Source organism: Bos indicus, chromosome X (genome assembly GCF_029378745.1).
Source record: "Bos indicus isolate NIAB-ARS_2022 breed Sahiwal x Tharparkar chromosome X, NIAB-ARS_B.indTharparkar_mat_pri_1.0, whole genome shotgun sequence".
NCBI lineage: Eukaryota > Metazoa > Chordata > Mammalia > Artiodactyla > Bovidae > Bos > Bos indicus.
The window spans coordinates 8,080,971-8,104,527 of record NC_091789.1 but is presented as its reverse complement, the minus strand read 5'-3'; the positions used below and the strand labels follow the sequence as shown (position 1 = coordinate 8,104,527).

The 23,557-nt window shown below is 38.6% G+C and overlaps 1 protein-coding gene across 16 annotated transcripts in view; it reads left to right on the top strand.

Moving 5' to 3' along the window:
- Positions 1 to 401: 401 nt before the first annotated feature.
- THOC2 (THO complex subunit 2) overlaps positions 402 to 23,557 on the top strand; it is a 118,782-nt gene continuing 95,626 nt past the window's right edge. For all 16 annotated transcript variants that reach the window (XR_011565149.1, XR_011565148.1, XR_011565151.1 and 13 more), the window contains exons 1-4: positions 402 to 529; positions 15,719 to 15,777; positions 20,346 to 20,437; positions 22,740 to 22,791. Coding sequence is in view for 12 of the 16 variants with exons in the window: in XM_070783631.1 (XP_070639732.1) it covers positions 459 to 529; positions 15,719 to 15,777; positions 20,346 to 20,437; positions 22,740 to 22,791 (274 nt within the window). In the remaining 4 variants the exon portion in view is untranslated. The remainder of the gene's footprint in view (positions 530 to 15,718; positions 15,778 to 20,345; positions 20,438 to 22,739; positions 22,792 to 23,557) is intronic.

Below are 23,557 nucleotides of genomic sequence, written 5' to 3'. Positions count from 1 at the left end.
AGGGTGTATTGTAATTGATCTGCTTATATGTTTGTCTTCCCCACAGACTGAGCTGCTTGAGGGTAGGAATCATGGCTTATTATTTCTCTATCCCCAGTGTCTAGCACACATTAGGTGCTTTAAAAACACAAGTTTGACTTAGTGGTCTGGAGTAGAGACGAGGGAAGAAGATAAAGGCTACGAGTTGGCCTGGGGATGGCATTTTTTTCTGCTCTAAAGGGAAGTGGGGCCAGGTTTGCAGAGGGCGCGGCCAGCGTAGTCACTCTGCGACGGGACCCATGGGTCCCAGCCACCTGGTTGGTGGCAGAGCCTCGGGCTTCCGCAGGGTGGGGTGGAAAGTGGGGCGGGAAATAAAAAAACCGAACTCGCGGCTCCCGGCATTCCCCGTGGGCGGTGCTCCCCTTTGACCCCTCGCTCGCGTGCTACACATCCGGGCCTCTGCTACTAGTGAGGGGAAGATGGCGGCCGCAACCGTGGTGGTTCCCGTAGAGTGGATAAAGAACTGGGAGAAATCAGGGAGAGGCGAATTGTGAGTGTCCGGGCTGGAGGCGAGCGCTCCGCCGGGCCGGGCTTGGGCGTCAGCAGTGCTCTCACATTTGGGGGGAGGTGGGGGGGGAGAGGTGTCCCCTCCCCCATCTGGGTGACGGGTGTGGATGCTTGACTGGGAGTTTCGAACTCGGGGAGGAAAGGTGCTGGTAACTGCCGCCGATCTCCTACCTTTCCTGGGCTCCTCTTAAAGCCCCGCTGCCCGCCAGAGCTTGTCTTTCTTTAGCCTCTTAGCAGAACTCCCCGTTTTGTCCCTGCGGGTCCCCGCGCTCTCGCTCCGTCTCTTTTTGTCCCCCTCTTCGCTGAGCTCACTTGGCTCCTTTCTCTTTACCGGGCCGCGCCAGGAGGGTTCTGACTTTCCGTCTCTCTCTGTCCCATTTCTTTACTCTGCACCCGTTCGACTCTGCAGTTCGGAGCCCGGCGCCTCCTCTGCCCGAAGTCCGGACTGTCCCGGACTCCCTCCCCTCCTTTCCGCCCAGGGCATCGAGAAGGACCCCGCTTGGCACCTCTCGCCCTCCTGAGGAGCGATCTCCTAGACGGTCCCCAGACCGTCCCGGCCCCTCGCGGCGCCGCTGTCCATGGGCGAAGTGTAGCAAGCATCGCCGCTTTCTCCAAGATCTACCTGCATTTCTTTGCTCTGTCTTTCCATCTCAGGGCCATTTCGGCTTGGAATCAACTTTTTCGTCATTAAATGTTTCCCAAACCCCATTTTGTCCTGGGACTGCAACTAATTTTGGCAACTCTCCAAGGTTCTCGGGTACCTAAAATAACGTGTTTCCTGTAGTCATAAAACTTGGGTGTTTTTCCTCTTTCTTTCTTTCCGTAACACAGAAGACCGTAATCTGCCATAACCCGTGATTTCCTTGCCCCAAATTTCGGCTCTGTCTGTCTCGGGGGGAAAATTCGTTTAAGCGGCGGAACAAACCCCAGATTTTAAAACAAATGACTTATTGCGAATGTCTTTCTCTGGATCGCTTTATTAGTTAAAGCTCAGCCGGGTATGAGATTAACTCTTCATTAGCTGTTTTCCGCGTGGTTGCGCCCCCCCGCCTCCCCTCCCCTCCCTGCCCAGTAGTCAGTTTACGGTTGCCCGTGCGAAAAATACGGTTTTTAGAACTTCGGTACCGGGACCAAACGCGGGGAACGTGTTGCCGGATCTTGCGCGTGTAATCGCGCCAGCCTACATGACTCGCGCCAGCCTACATGGCCCGCGCCAGCCTTCATGACCCTCCCCAGCCCCCGTCCGCACTCGCGTTACTTTCGAAGTCTTAGTGTGAGCGCTAGAATTGGATCGCCTGGGTAGGCGGTAGTTTTAGCCACTTAACTAGCCAGGTGACCTTGGGTAAGTTCCTTAGCCACTGTGACCGTTTCCCCTTGAGTAAATTGGGAATAATAAATACTCAAAGGATTGTTGCGAAGATTAATGCCTGTAAAGCATTGGGCTTATAGTAAGTGCTCAAGTGATAACTACTATTACAAGTAATATTATTATTGCAGTCTTTAATATTTCAACTTCTCTGAACAGATCTTGCACTTAAAAGTCTGTACTACTCAGGTTAGCAATTAATTCGTCTCTGATTCTTCATGTAATCTCTTGTACTCCAACGAATTGAGTGATCCTTTAAGAGTGGGGACCGTGTCTCACGTTTCTTTTGGGTCAACCCTCCCGTCCCCGTCCTCTATCCCCCTCCCTCCAGCCGCTCTAGCGTCTGCTTAGGGAGCTTATTGTTTTATGAACTGACAGGGAAGTCTGTTTGATAACCACTCACTTTTAACTGTTAGGAACATTTTGCACATCCTTGTACGTGCTAGTTAACAAGTAGCTGTTAAAGTGCCTTGTGTGCGGGGAAGGCAGGATGAGAAGTTACCAAAGCAAAGCATCATTTTCATCTATATGAGAGTAGGATAACCACCCCATTCCCACCCCCCACGCCCACCCACGCAAACGGGTACACAGTTGATTGTTACTTTGTTAACTCTTAAAGTCAACTTAGTTATTTGGGGATTGTCATCTTTGTGGACTACTTAGCTTGCTCCTTCCAGCTGTTTTTGACAGTTTTACTGTTATTCCCATCTTAGAGTGAGTGGTATTAGGGCTAGGAGGTAAAATTCTGCTTGGCTTTTGACTGGCAATGGTTGAAGAAAAAGTCATGTAGGAGTTCGAAGTATCTAGTCAGAATTGGTATTTTGGATTCACTTTATGCATATTTACATTATCCATGCTACCCATTGTAATTTCTGTGTTTTTGAAGAGCTGCTTCAAAACTGTTATTCGAACTTAGGTGTATGAAGTTATTGCATGGCTTGTGGAATGTAGTTTGAATTATAGTAGATCCAGATCAGTATAGTCAGTTTTATAACTGTTCTGTTACATGAAGAGAGTCGTGTGACATTAATGAAGTATTTTAAATAGTTGGGTGACATAATGAAATACTTTAAATAGTCAAACTCATCACCATCCAGTACTTAGTCTTCATTTGACCTCTTTTCCCTCTTTGGAAACTTTATTGCATATAGTCTAACTTTGGAGTTTTTTATCTTGCTAACGATAGAGTTAGCATTTTCATTTTATTATAAAAAATGGTATTATAAATATATTACAAAAAATCTTTTCCTTTCTCTGGAAACAGCTTCTTAAAATATGAACCAGCAACCAGAAATGTTAAAAAGATAATGTGCTACCAAATTATTAGTGAATCCATTTACATATTTGGCTTTTAAGATTGATCAGTATTTAAAATTATATCTTCAGTGGATTTTTCCTTTTTAATGAGAAAAGTTAACAGATGAGCTTTAAGTTGACCAAAAGTCATGATATTTTTCATGAGGTGTAAGTTCATTTCTTGTCCGTTACTTTCTATAAGTATAAGTCTGTATTCTGGGAGTTGTATCAAGTTCAGCAGCACAGTGTTAAAGGGACATATGAGCTGTATGGGGCGTTTTATAACATTGAGAGGGCAATTCTTATTTGTGCCTCATGAAAAGAAAAGCAGCTGTCAATTAAGATGGAAAGTCTTGGCTTTGAAGAGTAAGTTTTGTTAGATAACTAGGGAAAAAAGAAAAACTGTATTTTGCCCATGTGAATGGTCCATCACATAACTAGCTAACCTATTTTCAGAGATACTGATTATGTTTTTAATGGTAAATTACAGAACTCTTAAAGTGATCTTTTCCAAGAGATAGCAAAAGCACAAAGGACTCTGAAAACATAATTAAGTGTCCTTTGCAGTAACACTTAGATTTACTCTAAGTTTCACATCTTAATGCAAACTCTTTGAAATTCTGTGACATATGCAAGATACGGATTTAATCACTTTAATTTTGGAATTAGAGCTTAAGTTTCTTGATTATTTCATATTATCATAGGATTTGCCATGATTAAGCTAATAAACTTGCATGTACTGGTAGATCTAGGGGAGAATTTTATTTCTAGTAGACATCTTTAACACAGTGAGCCCAGCATTTCTTTGTGTCACAAGCAACCTTAATGGAGGATTTATATTCCAAGCTCTTAATCTGAAGATGTTAGCCTCCTGTCAATACTTATTTCAAAATACTTACATTTGTTAAATATCATGTATTTGTTTAAATAACTTGATTCTTTTTCTTAAAAAAATTTACATATCAAACAGAAATTTTTGTTGGGTGTTACCTTATTCCTCAGTAGCTCAGCAGTAAAGAATTCATCTGCCAATGCAGGAGATGTGGGTTTGATCCCTGGGTTGGGAAGATCCCCTGGAGGAGGAAATGGCAACCCACTCCAGTATTCTTTCCTGGAAAATTCCATGGACAGAGGAGGTTGGTGTGCTACAGTCCATGGGGTGGCGGAGAGTTGGACATGATTGAGCACACACACCCACAGGCAATAATACAGTTTTAAAATTTAATGGCCAAATGTTTTGGTTGCCGTTGTTTTCTTCATCTGCTACTGGATGATTTGACATATTCCAGAACTTAAGGAAGGGCATTTGGATGTTCATTAAATGTTGTCTGACCTGAATTTTTTGGAGCAAAGTAGGAGGAGGGAGTTTATAGCAAACAGTCTAAGAAATTTTTTGTTTAGTATTTGTCTTTTTTCCCCTTCAAAACGTGCTCTAAGTTCATCTGAAGCTTTATCTGAAACCATTTCTTCATGTCTTGTCTTCATTTGGCATTCGTTTTCTCATTTTGACCTGTGTTTGCAAGTATAAGTCTTGGTCTATTTCCCTGTAAGAGAAATTCATTCTTCAGAAAATGTAGCAGTATCAGGAGGTTTTTCCAGGCTACTGCTTTCTTTTTTTGTTAGAAAAATTGTTCTTTAACTAAGGTAGCATGAGTGCTATTAATGTACTTGTGTGCAGGAACTTCTGTTGTCTTTAACATTTCCTGTTCCTTTTCCTCCTCGTAAGTGCATATTTTCATTTTCTTAAATACATGTTTCGAGATAACACTACATGTCCCAATACTCATTTTTTGGGGTTATGTCTCCTGTCAATGATAATAGAGGTAACACTTGCTTAACAAAGTTTAGCCACCTTTTGTTTTGTTTTAAAAATTAGTTGAAGCACAGATCTCTATCAATTGTTTATATGTAGAACCAGCTTTGAGATGTTGCGTATAATCCAATAGTTCAGGCTTATGTTGTGTTTCTTTACTGGAAAATAGGATCAAGTAAGATGGACAGTCAAATACTCATGTTAAAGAGTATTCACAAAATACTTAAGTCCTTGGAAGAACTTAAGACATTTTATTCCGTTTAAATTTCATATATCTTTGACAAAAAGTAGACTCTTTGTTCTCAGGGGCCTGAGGTTGCATCTCCACTGTAGCACCAAACTGTCATAAAAGTGGAAAACATGGTAAACCCAATTATTTGGAGGTTCTTAAGGGACTAAAATAGTCATTTGAATTTTTTCCAAGGCAGAATATTTGATTATTTTTAAAGCCACATTAAAATGGGCAACTGCTCAAGTTTTGTTTTTCTCCTTTTAAGATTTAGGATAGAGTACTAAACTGTACAAGAGGTGTAGTAAGACGTGCAGCATTCTGAAACAGGATTGTCCCTTTAAGGGTACTTCATGATCTTCTGTTAGTGGAAGAACTTAGGGGAAAAGCTGGGACAAATCTACTGATGGGGGAACATTCTTAGTGAGTTTTTAGTTTCCTCCAACAACTAGGGAAGAAGTATTTTATACTAGGGAAATAAAAGTTACACAAATAAGTTGCTTTATATAATGTAATAACCCATCAGTGATTCCTTACACAGTTTGAGTGAGTCTTTAAGATGGTAATTAATAGTTCATGATGACATTATCATCTGCATCCTAATGAATATGTTTGTAGCTTTTGTGACTGACAAGATGGAATTACATTTCAGTTATTTTTAAAAATTATGTAACAATGACTGTACCATTAGATTAAGTGGGATTTGGTACACTGACATTTGCCCCTCCCCTCTGGAAGGATTATAGCAAAAGACATCTGCATTAAGCTTGTTAAAACAAATAGAAAATGAAGCTGTTGAAAATGTGAATAAGCAGACAGATTCACTGTAAGAAAGAATATTTGACCTTGCTTTTTAGTAGCCAGGGTACAAAGGGAAAGATGAGTTACAGGATTTCCTTGCATTCTTCTGTCAAAGATGCAATATTTCCTGCTACTACATTCTAAAGGGAATTGAACCTATGGGGACAGTGAAAACCAAGGGGGGAGGGATGGGGCGGGGATTGTTTCAGTACTTTATGGCAAATACTGAAGCAGCCTTGATGCACTCTCTTACATATTTACTCTGAACAAAAAGGAGCTAGGTGTCAGGCATTTTTAGGTTATATTCTCTGATGCTAGTCTGAAGCAGATATTTTTGTATTGCATAATGTAATGAAGACTGATTTTGTTTCATATTTGAGATAAGCTCGTTGTAGGTTTAACTTACTTTGAGAAATTAAAAGCTTACCCACTGTCTTAGCACATTGGAAGGCCTATCTGGTTCTCAGGAGAAATAGTTGAAAGTACTTGGAGTCAAACTTAAACTGCCTTATTTTACCATTTCTAAGGTGCTCTCCGAAAATTTTTGTTCTTTTAATAGGAGTTGATTAAAAACTAACAGCTAAACGAGATTTTCAAACTATGCAGATTTATTAATAGTTGTCTGTTGGCAAGGCATTTTTATTCTTTGGTTTTGAAAATAATTTTGTGAGCCCTACAGATGAATTTTTGACCTGGAAAAGTCCATTGAACCTTACCCTGCTTATCCTGATGATGGAGTCGTGAAATAAAAGACACAAGAGAGGTGAACTGCAAGGGCATGCATAATCTGCAAAGTAGATAATCCCTCTGCGGATGGTTGTAATGTGGCATCATATTTCACCTTAGATGTGATATATAAGCATATTCTGTCAGTTTTATAGTTACTTGCTTTATTGACTGGATTGCTAGACTTAAAAAAATAAACATATGCATTCGTTGGTTCTCCTTTTTTTGTTTGAGTTTTGTACAGCTTGTAATAACAATTACTTTTTCTAAATTGTGAAATTAAAAGAATACAGAAAAGTGCCTAAAATTTAAATGTAGAGCTCAAAGAATCACTAAGATGCACACTCATGTAACTCATACCCAGCTCTAGTCAACATAATCCCCCTTCCTTTTCGTACTCTTTTACCTCCCCTGTGGTAACTGACGTTTATGGCTTTCTCTTGTTTTTATTTACAGTTTTGCTACCAAAGAAGTTTAAGTTTGTTCTTTTTGAATTTCATATAAGTGGAATCGTAGAGGATGTGTTCTAATTGTTCCTGACTGCTTTTGATCAACATTATGTCTTTCGGATTCATTTGTATTTTGCGAGTATTTGCAGTTCTTTGATTTTCATAGTTATAAGATGCTCCATTGTGTAACTATACCATACTTTATCTCTTATGTTACTGAGGAACAAGTTTATTGTTTGAGTTTTTGGCTGTTAGCAACAAAGCCAATAGAGCCATTCTTATACAGGTATTTTGGTGTACACAGGTGCACACACACCAACTTTACTAGATACTGCCATACTATTTCCGAATATACTCCCATCAGCAGTGTATGAGAGTTCACCTTCACATCCTGGCTAACATCTAATATTGTGCTATGTGCTCAGTTGCTCAGTCATGTCCGATTCTTTGCAACCCCATGAACTGTAGCCCTCCAGGCTCCTCTGTCCATGGAATTTTCCAGGCAAGAATACTGGAGTGGGTTGCCATTGCCTATTCCAGGGGATCTTCCCTACCCGGGGATCAACCTGTGTCTCCTGCATTGGCAGGCAGATTCTATACCACTGTGCCACCTGGGAAGCCCAACATCTAACATTGTCACACTGTAAATTTTTTGTCAGTGTATATATCTAATGTTCTTGCCTGGAGAATCCCAGGGATGGGGGAGCCTGGTGGGCTGCCGTCTATGGGGTCGCACAGAGTCGGACGTGACTGAAGTGACTTAGCAGCAGCAGCATATCTAATGTTATTTTCTTCAACATTTTCATAGGCATTTTTTCCAATTTTTTTTAGTTGAAGTATAGTTGATTTACATTATTAGTTTCAGGTGTACAAAGTAGTAATTCAGTATTTTTGCAGATTATACTGCATTTACAGGTTATTACAAGATAATGGCTACAATTCTCTGTGCTACACAGTATGTTCTTGTTGTTTATTTTATACATGAAAAGTGAAAGTCACTCAGTTGTGTCCGACTCTTTGTGACCCCGTGGACTGTAACCCACCAGGGTCCTCTGTCCCTGGAATTCTCTAGGCAACAGTAGTGGAGTGGGTAACGGTTGTCTTCTCCAGGGGATCTTCCCAACCCAGGGATCGAACCCAGGTCTCCCACACTGTAGGCGGATTCTTTTACCATCTGAGCCACCAGGGAAGCCCAGGAATACTGGAGTCGGTAGCCTAACCCTTTTCCAGAGGATCTTCCCAATCTAGGAATTGAACCAGGGTCTCCTGCATTGGAGGCAGATTCTTTACCAGCTGAGCTACCAGGGAGGAAGCTATTTTATACTACTATGACTAACAAACTACTTTATACATAGCAGTTGTTAATCCCATAGTCCTAAACTGCTCCTTCCCACACCTCTCCTTTGGTAACCACAAGTTTGTTTTCTGTGTCTGAGTCTGTTTTGCATATGCGTTCATTTGTAGCATAGGCATCTTTTTTTTTTTTTTTTTTTACTTTTTATTTTGTATTAGGGTGTAGCCAATTAACAATGTTGTGATAGCTTCACAACAGTGAAAATATTCAGCTATACACATGTATTCATTCTCCCTCGAACTCCCCTCCCATCTAGGGAGCCCTGTAACACTCAGCAGAGTTCCATGTGCTATATAGGCGTCTTTTTGTATATTATTGGTGATTTGGACTTTGGTTTATTGGTAAAGATCTCTTTATATCTTTTTTCCATTTTTCGATTGGATTGTTCGCATTTCTTTCATTGATTTGTAGTTCTTTCTATAAATTGTAGTTCTTTCAGTGGGTTACACTGTGTGTGGCAAATCTCTTTTGTTATTCTTAGGCTTGTATTTCCACTGTACAGTGGTGACTTTTAATGAGTAGAAGTTGTTCATTTTAATGTAGTTAAATGTATCTGTCTTCTACTTTCTGAGTAGTACTTTTTTGTGTTTACTAGTTTCTCTCCATTCTAAGGTTAATGAACTACGCTATGACTTTTCTGGAAACATTATGTTGCTTTCCCTTTTTAAGTCTTACCTAACTGGAGGTGATTTTTATGTGTGCTGTGAAGTAGGGGGTTGCAATATATTGTTGTGGTGGATGTATATGAAGAAAGTTCAGCCTCACACTTAAATAGTTGGCAAAAGGAAGAGAATTTTAGTAGTCTTTTCAGACAATTGTAGATATTTTTTAATATCATGTCAAAATTTGTCAAATGGTAGTTTCTTAATGGTTTGTTGCAATGCCAAACCTAAAATCATATCTGTGTACTCCCTGTATGTTGTTATATTGAAATCCAGTTGTCTCTCTTTTACTTGGAATCTGTTTTACCCATGTATTATTTTGCAGAATCATGCATTGGTCAGTTGGAAAATACTGGTTCACCCAATGATGCGGCACTTCCAAATATGACACAATGCATTGTATAATATAAAAAAACCACATTCTTTAGTATCATCACTGAACTAATCAGGGAAGTTTTTATGAATTGTGAACTAGCCAAGTCCATGGTGCCAGATTAAAGTTTTCCAAAATTCTAATTTTTGTTTGAAAACTTACCTTTTATCACTGGCAACAGACACTCTCAGCTTTTTCCCTTGAAGTGACTGGCTCACTTGGTTCATTTTTGAGAAAACTCCGGCCAAAGACCCAAATCTGAATACCCATAGTTTGTCAGTTCTTTCAAGTAAAAAGGGCTTCTCTTGTGGTTCAGCTGGTAAAGAATCTGCCTGCAATGCATGAGACCTGGGTTCGATCCCTGGGTTGGGAAGATCCCCTGGAGAAAGGAAAGGCTACCCACTCCGGTATTCTGGCCTGGAGAATTCCATGGGCTGTATAGTCCATGGGGTTGCAAAGAGTCGGGCACGACTGAACAAGCAACTTTCACTTTCAAGTAAAAATGGTGTTATGTGAAAAAGCAGCTAGTTCAGCTCACAATTCAAACAATTGCATAAGTGATTTTCCTGGAGACAACCATGGTATTTTGGTGTGTGACAAAAATGTTTTATGTATACGTTCCAATTTGCCACATAGAATATTAAAAATATGTATTCTAAAAAAAACATGTTCTCAGGGCTAGGATTTAATAAAATTCATTAAGGACATTTTCTTTATTGTAGATACAAACATATAACAGATAAATCTTAACACATTTTTAAGTAAACAGTGCAGTATTGTTAACGATAAGCACAATGTACAACAGATCTTTAGATCTTTTTAATCTTGGATGGCTGACATTTATACACATTGAACAGCAGGTTCCCGTTTCTCTATCCCTCTAGCCCCTGGCAACCACTGAAATTCTACTTTTTGCTTCTGTGAGCTTGATTACTTTAGATACCTCATATAAGTGGAGTCATGTAGTATTTATTCTTCTGTGGCTATTTTGTTTCGCATACTATCTTCATGGCTCATCCATGTTGTTGTATATGACAGGATTTATTATTGAATAGCGTTCCATTGTATATTCATGAGGTTTTCTTTATGTACTCATCTCTTGATGGACATTTAGGTTTTTTCCTATCTCTTGGCTATTGTGAATAATGCTGCAATAAATATGAGACTGCAAATACCTCTTTGATACCCTGATTTCAACTTTTATGAGTAAATACCCAGAAGTGGGGTTGCTGGGTTGTATGGTAGTTCTGTTTTTACTTATTTGAGGAACTCTCGTACTATTCACCATTTTACATTCCCACAAACAGTGCACAAGGTTTCCAGTTTCTTCATATCCTCCCTAACACTTATTTTCTGTTACTTTCTAAAAACAGGTGTTTTAGGTTCACAGAAAAATTGAGAAAAAGGTACATAAATTTCCCATTTACCCCCTGTCCCCACACATGCATAACCTCCCACATTATCAGCATTTCCCCACCAGAGTGATACATTTGTTACAATTGGTGAATCTGCATTGACAAATCATAATTGCCCCCAATTCATAGTTTACCTTTGTTTTCACTCTTGGTGTTGCACATTTTATGGGTTTAGACCATAATAACATGCATCCATCATTATAGTATCCGAGTATTTTCACTACCCTAAAAATCCTCTGTGTTCTGCCTCTTCATCTTTCTTCCTAGCCCCTGGTAACCACTGAACTTTTTACTGTCTCCATAGTTTTGCCTTTTCCAGAATGACATATAGTTAGAAACATACACTGTGTAGATTTTTCAGATTGACTTTGTTGACTGATTAATGTGCACTTAAGGTTTCCCATGTCCATGTCTTGTCATAGCTTCATTGCTTTATAGCTTATTTCTGTATGGTGCTGCATAATATTCCATTGTGTGATGTACCAGTTTGTTTATCCATTCACCTATCGAAGGACATCCTGGTTGCTTCCAAGCTTTGGTAGTTATGAATGAAGGTGCTGTTAACATCCTTGTGCAGGTTTTTGTGTAGACATAAGTTTTCCTCTCCTTTGGGTAAATATCAAGGAGTGAGAGAGTTGGATTGTAAGGTAAGAGTATGTTTACTCTTGTAAGAAACCACTAAACTGTGTTCCAGTGTGGCTGTCCCATTTTTCCTTGCCACTAAAGATGATTGAGTGTTATGTTGCACCACATCCTCACCAGCATTTGGTGTTGGCAGTGTTCCAGATTGTGGCCATTCTAATAAGTGTGTAGTGATATCTCATTGTTTTAGTTTCCATGTCTGTGATGATGTATGATGTGGAACATCTTTTCATATGCTCATTTGCCATCTGTATATCTTTTGATGAGATGTCAGTTAAGGTCTTTGCTCATGTTTAAATTGGTTGGTTGTTTTCTTATTGTTGAGTTTTAAGAGTTATTTGTATATTTTGGATAATAGTCCTTTATCAGATGTCATTTGTTTGCTTGCAGTTTTTTGATAATGACCACTTTTACAAGTGTGAGGTGATAGCTCATTTTGTTTTTGATTTGCATTTCTCTGATAATAAGTGATGTTGAGCATCTTTTCATAACCTATTGGCCATTTTGTCTGTCCTTTTTTTTTTTAGGCTATGCCTTGCGACATGTGGGATCTTAGTTCCCCAACCAGGGATCAAACCCATGCCCCCTGTATTGGGAGCGCAGAGTCTTAACCACTGAACCACCAGGGAAAGACCCTTGTAGATCTTCTTTGCAAAAATGTCTATTTAACCCACTCCAGTATTCTTGCCTGGAGAGTCCCATGGACAGAGGAACCTGGCAGGCTACAGTCCGTGGGGTTGCAAGAGTCGGACATGGCTTAGCGACTAAACAACAATTCATTTTTTAATCAGGTTGTTTTCTTGCTATTGAGTTGTAGGTGTTTCTTATATATTTTGAATGTTAGCCCCTTATCAGATACATGGATGGTTCACAAACCTTTTTTCCCCCTATTTCATAGGTTACCTTTTCTTTTTTTTTGGCCACAACTTGAGGCATGCAGCGTCCTAGCTCCTCGGGGGTCAAACTGTGTCCCTGCAGTAGAAGCATGGAGCTTCAGCCACTGGACCATCAGGGAAGTCCCCCGCCTTTTCATTTTGTTTGTCATTTCTTCGCTGTGCATACAGTGTTTAGTTTGATGGTCCACTTGACTGTTTTTGCTTGCATTGTCTGTGCTTTTGGTGTCGCATCCAAGAAATCATTGCCAAGACCAATGTCATGAAGCTTTCTTCCTGTTTTTTTCTAGGGGTTTTACAGTTTCTGGTCTTATTTTTATGTATTTGATCTATTTTGAGTTGATTTTTGTGTATGATGTAAGAAGTATCCAATTTCGTTATTTTGTATATGACTGTCCATAATGCTGTTGAACATCTAACAAATTTTTCAGTTTAGTTGTGTTCTTTAGCGCCAGAATTTGTTTGGTTCTTTTAAAATTTTCTGTCCTTTTGTCATTCTCATTCTCTTCATGCATCATTTTCCTGAACTCGCTGAGCATCTCTATGATGGTTATTTTAAATTCGTTGTCAGATAATCCACATAGCTCTAATTCTTTAGGATCAGTTTCTGAAGACAAATTTTGTTCCTTTTATTGGACCAATTTTACATGTTTCTTTATGTTCCTTGTAGTTTTGTGTTGGTTATCTTTGCATTTGAAAAAACACTCTTTTATCCCAGGCTTTATGGACTGCTTCAGTGCAAGGAAAGGCCTTTACCAATCAGCTTGGCTGTAGATTCTGGGAGCCTCTCAAATTTTTCTCTGGATGTGTCTTCTCTGGCCTAATGTGTAGATTCCAGATTAGAGGGATTTTCTACAAGCTTTCCCTCTCTCGCTTCCTCTGGTGTCCATCTGTTGTACTCTAGGGTCCTCTGAAGCAGCAGCATGCATGCCACCCAGCTTTTTTTTGTTCTTAGTGGCTCCCAGGCAGCTAGAGTATGCTGGGTACCATCAGTGCCCCGAGTCAGGCTAGACAGAAACCAGTCTCTCAGGTAGTGCCCCCTCCCCCAAAGCTGGAATACTGGGCACACGCTCTAGTTTTCTCTTTCTCCCTTGAGGGAGAGATTGCCAAGCTGTTGGGCACCTCCCTGACCCCCCGAACCCCCTCGCTGCCCCTGCCCCCGGAAGAACGTTAGATGTATATATAGTCCAGTCTTCTCTTTCCCTCCTCAGAGAGAATTTGGAAATTGGGAATTACCTTCCAGTCATGCGGTGCTGTGCCAGGAGTAGGGACCATGGTGAAAAAGCATCATGTATTTTCCTAGGAGCTTTCATGCAGCTGGTTTAGTTCTTGCCTGGGGTGCAGGAGCCTCTTAACTGTTTCTGAATTTCTCATAAAGGGAATTGTGGATATGTATTGTTGAGTTGTGTTTCTATGGGAGGAAGGAAGGCCTGGGACCTCCTATTTTGCCATCTTGCTGAGCCACTCCCATCAAGGACGTTCTTAAGTGAAACTGGCTTTTGTTTGTGTGAATGATCATGAGAGATGTAATGAAACAATTTGGTGACATCTTACATGAGACTGACTTTATTCTTTGATTTCTTAAAAAAAATTGTTTTTTTATTCTTTGACTTCCTGATTGTGAAGAATTCAGTGAGACAGTTTGGTGCTACTACCCTAATGAATGCTAAGGTGCCAGCAGGAGGGGCCACTGTGGCACCCAGCCGTCATCCTGCCCCCGGAGCCCCTGCAGCCCCACCCACTTCCTGCAGGGTCATCAGGGGTCCAGGGGTGAACCCCGCAGGCAGGTAGAGGTTGCTGGAAGGCACCCCCACCCCCAGCAGTCTCACCGTCCTTTGCTTTTGAATTATTAGTGCGAATGTCAGTACAGTAAGAAGGGAAATGCAGTCTTAGTACTATTACGAATATAGTTTTGACCTTGCAGAATGCCAGAAACTGTCTTGGGGATCAGGGGTTTGTGAACCACACTATCAGAACTGCTACTTTATCAAGTTACAACTTTTTTTCTTACTCTTAATTTTTAAAAAGTTTTTAAAAAAAAAATAGTGAATGGTTATTGAATTTTGTCAAATGTTTATGCATAAAAAGACAGAAAACTAATAATAGAAACTTTCTGAACTATTTTGTGATTTTAAAAGTTTAATGTGGTAAATTAATTTGAACCAACTTTGTGTATTTGGAATAAACCCATGTTAACCTTGATGTATTTCAGTATTTTTCAATATATATATCTGTGCATATTTAATGGAGCTTCCCAAGTGTCTCAGCGGTAAAGAATCCACCTGCCAATGCGGAAGACGTAAGAGAAGCAGGTCGATCCCTGAGTCGGGAGGATCCCCTGGAATAGGAGATAGCAACCTGCTCCAGTAGTCTTGCCTGGGAAATTCCATGGACAGCGGAGCCTGGCAGGCTACAGTCCATGGGGATTCTCCAGGCGAGAATACTGGAGTGGGTTGCCATGCTCTCCTCCAGGGGATCTTCCCAGCCCAGGGATCAAACTCAGGTCTCCCACGTTGCAGGCGGATTCTTTACCATCTGAGCTACGAGGGAAGTGCATACATTGCAATAGATGTACTTCTTAAGCCTTTTTTACCCTGAGGCTCCCCCACCATCTTTTATTTTTCCTTGTAATATATTTGTTGAAGAGACTGGGCCATTGTCCTATAGAGTTTCCCACAGTTTGTATTTAAGTTTTGCTCCCCCTCCTCAAAGACAACTTCATACGTGGTGGTGTATTCTTGCATTAGGATCAGGAGGCACATAATATCTGATTGCGTCTTAGGATGTGAACAGCCATTGATAGATGCCTAGATCCTTAAATTTATTAGGGACTTAAAAATGGTGCTGTTCTATCATACCTTTGTTAGCTGAAATACTAACAGAGGCATTTCTTATCAACTGTTCGTTTGTATACAAAAGTCAGAATAAGTGCTTGATTTTCATTCTTTTATTTACCTGTTTTCATTCAAAATAATGTCTTGATTCATTAGCATCTTCCAATTATGGTTTTTAGGTTTATTTTATTTAAATTATAAACTAATGGACTTAAAATGTGTAATACATTTCCAGATGTTTTTAGTTGATAGAATTTGCTGTATAAGGATTATCTGTGTTAGAATTAGAAATTAATACAGATTATTTGTTTTATTCTAGTTTACATTTATGCCGGATCCTCAGTGAAAATAAAAGCCACGATAGTTCAACTTATAGAGGTAAGACTTTTAAAAATATCATAGCTATGAGATTTGGCTTGGTCAAAATTAATAAAATACCCTGTTTTCCATTAAATTTTATAAATAGAAGAGCTAGCATGGAAAGAGAAACTAATTCTGATCTTGTTTGTGCTAGGAAACTTGCAGAAACTGAGGTTCAGTGTTTTTACTAAAGCTGGTTATGTTTAGGTGGTATCTGGGGATCTTGTTAAAGGCAGTTGTCATGGAAAACATTACAAGCAAAGGAGTTGTTTATGACTGCATATCTCAAATATGATTTATTAAGTAAAGTGTTATGCAATTAAACTGAATGTAAATTTTTAGTTATTTTAAAGGATTTACTGTTTAATTTTTTTGAATTTAAAATTAGATATATGGATTCAGAAAAGGAGGGGCAAAAACAAAAGCAATGATGCCCAGTAATTTAAACCATTTTCATATGTAGCTTTCACTGGGGGTATAATCAATGACATTTTTTTCCAATGTGGAAAAATAATTTATAATCAATATTCTATTTTAAATAAGTTATTAATTTTCTGTAAATGTTTCCTTTTATCAAAAATTAAATATTATCTTAATATGAAAATATATACTTTTTGAAGAACATTTGGATTTTTGAGTAGAAAGCATTTTCAAATGAGTGAATGAACCATTTTTCTTTCTGTCATTTGGGTAAGACTTGTTAAAACTCCTTGCTCAATCCCTAAAGTTATTTTATAGTCATCCTGCTTTTAAAATTTCAGATCATTCATAAAGATTTTTGAGGTTGTTAATACAATGCCATTTTTGAATAAGTCAGTTGACTGTCAGAAGAGTAAGAAACTAAAAAAAAGAGTCCTTTTTAAAAGCACTGGATAGTTTTCCCTCTCCTTATGTTTGAAACAAGTTTCTAACTTCTCAGTTAACTTGTATCTTGTTTGTGTTTGAAACCTTAAGTGGGTTAAAAAAAACATTCTCAGCAAAACTATAAATAGCATAACAGGGTGGTTACTCTTAACAGTTTTAAATGAAACAATTTAGATCTTTAATAACTATCAGACTATTGTTAACTTGCATGGTTGTTCTGATTCACATATGAAACTCAAATTAGTAGGGGTGTGGCCTCATTGGCTCAATTGTGAGGGTTCTCTGGGCTTCCCTGGTGGCTCAGAGGTTAAAGCGTCTGCTTGCAATGTGGGAGACCTGGGTTTGATCCCTGGGTGGGGAAGATCCCCTGGAGAAGGAAATGGCAACCCACTCCAGTATTCTTGCCTGGAGAATCCCATGGATGGAGGAGCTTGGTGGGCTCCAGTCCACGGGTAGCAAAAGAGTCGGAAACGACTGAGCACTTCACTTTCACTTTCTCTTTCTTGCTCTTGCCTACTTGCAGGGAACTGAATGTTGTTTCTTTAGAATTTCCTTTGTGTATCTCAGGGGCATTGACTTTGGATATTGTTCCTTCTGTCTTTTCTCTTTTTGCTTCTCTCTCCAAATTGATTTCATTTCAGGAAGGCAGTTTCCCTTGCACATGCTGCTGCTTTTATAAGTTCTTTTTATAAGTCCCCTCCCCCCCATAAAATAACATAGTAAGGATGGCTGATGAACATGAGCATTCCTAGTGATATTTGACATAACTAGTGGCTATGCTCATATTTCACAAAGAATGTCTAGAATCTCTAGAAATCCCTTTTACTTGTGGCTGTTCTTAAAGCTGCTTTTTCTGAAATGTTAGCATTTATTCTTTTCTGTATAAGAGTTGTAAATTTTCCTCCCCATTGTAAATCTAAAGTTTTTCAATTTTAGTGTAGATTTAGCAGGGTTTTGTGGACTAGCCTTGGTAGTCTCTAAGACATCACGTACTGTTTCTGTGGATAAAATACAGCAGGAGTTCCTAGTCATTTAAATGGGTATTTAAATGACATGTGAATTGGGGACTGTCTTTGCTACTTTGTGGATTACATTGTGATTGTTTTGGTGTCAGTGTCAGCAAAATGACCTGGGCCATTTGTTCTCTATTTTAATCTCCTTTGATTAAGGTTAGAATTCCCTCAGCCCCTGTGAGCCCATATTCTTACGGGAATTTAGTTTATGATGCTCAGCTGTTTTGTTCTTCGGTGAGTGAGTGCTTTTTAAAAAATCTTAGTTATGTGGATAATTTCAAATGAATATTATTTGTTACAAAAGCATTTTATTAATGCTAATTGAAAGCATCAAAATGACCTCATATTCCTACCATAGTAACAGATTTTTCTTTTGCATTTTAGTTTTTATGAATTTATTATAAGCATAATGAAGGCATATTTGTGAGAAAGGTAGAATATATTTAATGAATCCTTCATGAGGAATTGGAATAATCTGGCTATATTTCTTTTGTGAATAATTTAGTGAACAAATTAATTTCCTTATAATATACTATTTTCATTGTTTAAGGGGAGATTGATACAAGTTTTGATTTCTATTATGTTCCTTTTTGTGGCTAGTAGTAAGTAGACCAAAGGAGAAGATTTTTAAGTATTTAATTTCTTTTAAACATTTTTTTATTTTTATGGCTGAGCTGAATGGATTGCGGGATCTCAGTTCCCTGTGCAGGAATTGAACCTAGGGCATGGCAGTGAAAGCACCGAGTCCTAACCACTAGCTGCTGCTGCTAAGTCGCTTCAGTCGTGTCCGACTCTGTGCGACCCCATAGACGGCAGCCCACCAGGCTCCCCCGTCCCTGGGATTCTCCAGGCAAGAACACCGGAGTGGGTTGCCATTTCCTTCTCCCATGCACGAAAGTGAAAAGTGAAAGGGAAGTCGCTCAGTCTTGTCCGACTCTTAGCGACCCCGTGGACTGCAGCCCACCAGGCTCCTCCGCCCATGGGATTTTCCAGGCAAGAGTACTGGAGTGGGGTGCCATTGCTGTTGCTGCTGCTGCTAAGTCACTTCAGTCATGTCTGACTCTGCGTGACCCTATAGACGGCAGCCCACCAGGCTCCCCCATCCCTGGGATTCTCCAGGCAAGAACACTGGAGTTGGTTGCCATTTCTTTCTCCAATGGGTGAAAGTGAAAAGTGAAAGTGAAGTCGCTCAGTCGTGTTTGACTCTTAGCGACCCCATGGACTGCAGCCTTCCAGGCTCCTCCCTCCATGGGATTTTCCAGGCAAGAGTACTGGAGTGGGGTGCAATTGCTCTTAGGAGAAAGCAATCGCCCTGGGGAGCACTCGAAACCACCAGTGCTGACATTGTATCAACCGCTATTACTGAAATCTTAGGCAAAACTGGGGGGCGCAAGTAACAAGAGAAGCAACTTGTTTGCATTCCAGTGTCTCAAAATAGCTCCCGAGGAGACACATTTCAAAGGGCAAAATAGAAACTTTATGTCGAAAACATGGCAGACTTCTCCCCTAACCACTAGACCACCGGGAAACTCCTAAATATTTGATTTCCTAACTTGCTGTGTTGCCCTGAAAGATTTTTTGATTTCCTTCAAGGGGGTTATAAACTGACTTTGTTTTACATTAATGTTTTTAGAGTTACTTATTTTCTTACTTTTAAAGAGAGGAAGGAGATAAAGATTTTAGTGTTTGGGACTAAAGAAAAAGGTAGCTGGAAGGATATGTTCACCTGACCATTAACTCCTACCTCCTCCCAAAACTCCTCCAGGAAAGGGGGGCTATGCTAATTGTGAATGAGACAACTGTACTTGTGGTTGACAGTTCTCACAGGACTGCTGTTTTTTTTTGTCTGTATGTACATATGTAATTATGATCATCCCTTAGTATCTACAGGGAATTGGTTCCAGGAGCCCCCTCAAATAGCAAAATCCGAGTATTCTCAAGTCCCTTATATAAAATTGCATAGTACAGTGAATAAAGTCAGCCCTTCATATTCATGGGTACAGAATTTGTGAATACAGAGGGCTGAATATATTTTAGTTTGAATTCTGATGGAAATAGAGGAAAAATTGAGGTTTAGGTTTGGGAAGAAATTTCTCTGACAGGGTATGGGTTTTATATTTACTGTTATTCCTTACCTGTTTGTTGTCAGTGTAGCCCTGAGATTGAATTAACTATAATCTGAATGTAGTTAGAAAAATCTGCAAAATCTCTTGGTGAGAAGAATGGTTAATTTATATTCATTTGTTGGAGTTCCATGCAGTCCTTAAAAATAATTTCGTAGACTTTGGTACTAGGAGGAAATATTTTTAAAAGTGTTTGTCGGGGAATCAGAGTACCAAATGATGTGAACTCTGAATGCAAGTATGTAAAATATGTAGACATACAGAAAAGGATTGGAAGGAGGTGCTCAGGCAGTAGTTATGTTACAGTAGTGCAGTCAGTTCAGTTCAGTTCAGTCGCTCAGTCGTGTCTGGCTCTTTGCGACCCCATGAACCGTAGCATGCCTTTTTCTACTCTTTAAGTATTGTGTTTTTGTGAAAATAAAAGGAAAAAATCTGCTAGAGAAAAGCATTAGAAATATATTTTTCTTAGTCATTATTGGTGTTTATAATAATCTGAAAGTAGGAAATACATAGGTCTTCCCTTAGAGAGTCTACCTTTCATGTTTAAGAGATTGTGTCCTTACACTCTTTCTTTTATGTTTGACAGATTTCCAGCAAGCTCTTTATGAATTATCATACCACGTCATTAAAGGAAATCTAAAGCATGAACAGGCATCTAATGTTCTTAGTGACATCAGTGTAAGTATGCGTATGGTTTTTTAATTTGATAATTGTTAACATTTTTTTTTGTGTTTGATACAAGGGATACTGAAGTATATAACTTGTGTTTTATTTTATTCAAAATGGTAAGCCATTGTTACTGGACAGTTATATAGGTATTTTAATCTTTTTCTGTGGCTATGAGTAGAGCAGAAAGTATTAGGTAAGCTGGGAGGGCAAAAACATCTATAAAAAAAATTGGTTAGAATGTTCTCTCAATATTAACATAACAAGACATTTTCTTTTGTTTGTGGTTATGTTTAGAAATTAAATATATTTTAAAAACTGAGGATGAAATTATTTTAAAATGAAGTTGTATGGTTCTAACTTAATGCTAATTTTCATGTTTGCTTTAGAAAATATTAACTAGATTTTTTTCCTCACCTTTCAGTGGCTATTTAAAGGTGAGGAAAAAACCTTTGTTTCACTCTTTTGTTTAGTGGGCTTCCCTGGTGGCTCAGTTGGTAAAGAAACTGCCTGCAATGCAGGAGACCTGAGTAGGAAAGATTCCCTGGAGAAGGGAATAGCAACCCTCTCCAGTATTCTTTCCTGGAGAATTCCATGGACAGAGGAGCCTGGCAGGATACAGTCCATGGGGTCACTAAGAGTCAGACACGACTGAGCGACTAACACACACACACTTTTGTTTACTAGAAAGGTTAAATTAGATTCAGACAAGATACTTTTCGTGGTTGTTTGGGATTTCAATTGAAAGATGAACTCTCAAATTGTAAAGATGTTTATTGTACAGCAGGGGTTAAGTTTCATTTTTTTTTTTACAAGTGATATTTTATTTTTACTAGGCTGGGTTTTACACTTGTATAAATAAAATTACATGTACGGTTGAGAACAGCTTTCATAATAAGTATTTTTGAGGTGGTACCTGGAGTTTCTCGATATCCGTATGAATTTCTGTAGGCTTTAAATGTCTGTAGCCTTTAGCTTTGTATGATTTTTCTGCTTTCCCAAGGACAGTCTTAAGGAATTTCTGTGTTTAGTTGTTGTGATTTTTTCCCCCCATCCCCCCCCATTGAGATATATTTGAGCAGTAGAGGTTCAGTATGAGTTTCTCTTTTACCCCTAAACTGTCTCTGTCTGATTAGTTCATGTAGAAGTAGTCTATTTCTTCAATAAGTGATATTCTGTGTTTGAAAACTCTTGTCTTGCTCTATTATTTTGGAGCACTTTCATTCAAGTAGACATAGCCAGATTTCATAGCCCTTAAGAAAAGACTAATGTCTGATTGGCAATTAAGGTCATTTCATTCTGTAAATTGAGCATGAGTATAGGGTTTATTGTGTTAATGGAATTTGATTCTAATACTCTTCCCACTTATTGAGAGTGAAGAGTCCAAATGAACTTAATGTGTTTCATTCTTACTTAGCTTCCCTTTCTTTGAGTGCTTAGTAATATATATGCTTCTGCAGCTGGAACCTTTGTCATGGCTAGATTCTCATAGTCCCATATTGCACTGTCCCTTATCTTAGCCACAGAAACATATCTTGTGTCTCTTACAGCTGCCAGGTTTTCCTTTAGAATTATATTTCTTTTCTTTACTCTCTGAAAATAGGCTAATTTTAGTGTTGCTATAGTGCCAGCAAACTAATTGCAGTAATTGAACAGTGATCCTTACTAATGAAAAATGGCTCTAAAATTGGGCATGGGAGTGTGAAGTCAGGAGACAAATCTATTATAAATGTTGGATCCATTTCTCCAAAGACTGCAAACATCAGTGCATAAGGAAAATACAGTTTTTTGGTAATTATTTTCATCTTCAGAGAATCTTGAGTTATGAGACAACTGCTTGTACTTATTGCATTTTTCAGATTTCTGTTCTGAATACTATGATTTTTGCTTAGGTCAGTGTTGACTCAGGTACGAGCACAGCATTTAAAGTTTTAGATGAAAAATGTACCACTTTAAACACTTACTTTAGATAGGTGTAAGGTACTCCAAATTCCAGTAGTTTCTGACATGAAACTTCATTGGAAAAATGTTACTCATTTGTGTTTTTTATTATTTCTTGAGGTGCTTGTTTAAGGTTCTTTTTTTTTTTTAACTCAAGTTATTTCATGGTAGACATTTAAACAGGTTTTCTAACCATTATCTCCCTGTCTTAATTTTCTCTGTATTATGAAACTTGAAGAATTTTATTTGTCAACATAGTGGTATTAGGGTTTTGTTTTTAAGTTTTACTGAAGAGTGTTATTGTGAACCCATAATACTTGCTAGTGTGCTATTCTAGGATTTACTATGAATAATTATATTTTTTTTAAATTAGGAATTTCGTGAGGATATGCCCTCCATTCTTGCTGATGTATTCTGCATATTAGGTAGGTATTAATAAGCCTGTATTAATTTCACTTATAAATACCATTTATTTCACTTGTAAAAAGTGTTTGGAAAATTAATGTTCTTTGTTAAATAAAATATTTTTTTTTAAGCTAAGGATTTTACAAATGTTTCTACAAATCTAGATTATATTTTTTTTACTTTATAGAGAATATAGTATTGTAAGTCAAATGTGAGTTTAATCACTATATTTAAATAGTTCTAGTTTATAATTTAAATGGTTTGAATTTTTCCAAATGTATCTTTGTATAAAATTGAGCTAAGTTAAGTCATTTCAGGTTTAAAAATCCAGGTTTTCTGAAGTTAGTCTGAATTATTCAGATTTTAGTAACCACCTAATTAATATTATTCAATGCAGGTTATCAATGATTGTCAGAATATCAAACTTAGGACACTCAAGAGATAATTACTTTGCTATTGTACTCTTTTGATTTTTAATTTTAAAAAGAGCAAGAAGAGCCAGAGAAATCAAAAATACTTTTGTTTTTGAGGATGAGAAACCAGCTTTGGAAATAAAACTTCTCTCTTTGTCCAGAATAAATAAGAATTCATGCAAGATCCCTGGAGAAGGGATAGGCTACCCACTCCAGTATTCTTGGGCTTCCCTGGTGGCTCAGCTGGTAAAGAATCTGCCTGCAATGTGGGAGACCTGGGTTCAATCCCTGGGTTGGGAAGATCCCCTGGAGAAGGGAAAGGCTACCCACTCCAGTATTCTGGCCTGGAGAACTCCATGGACTGTGTAGTCCA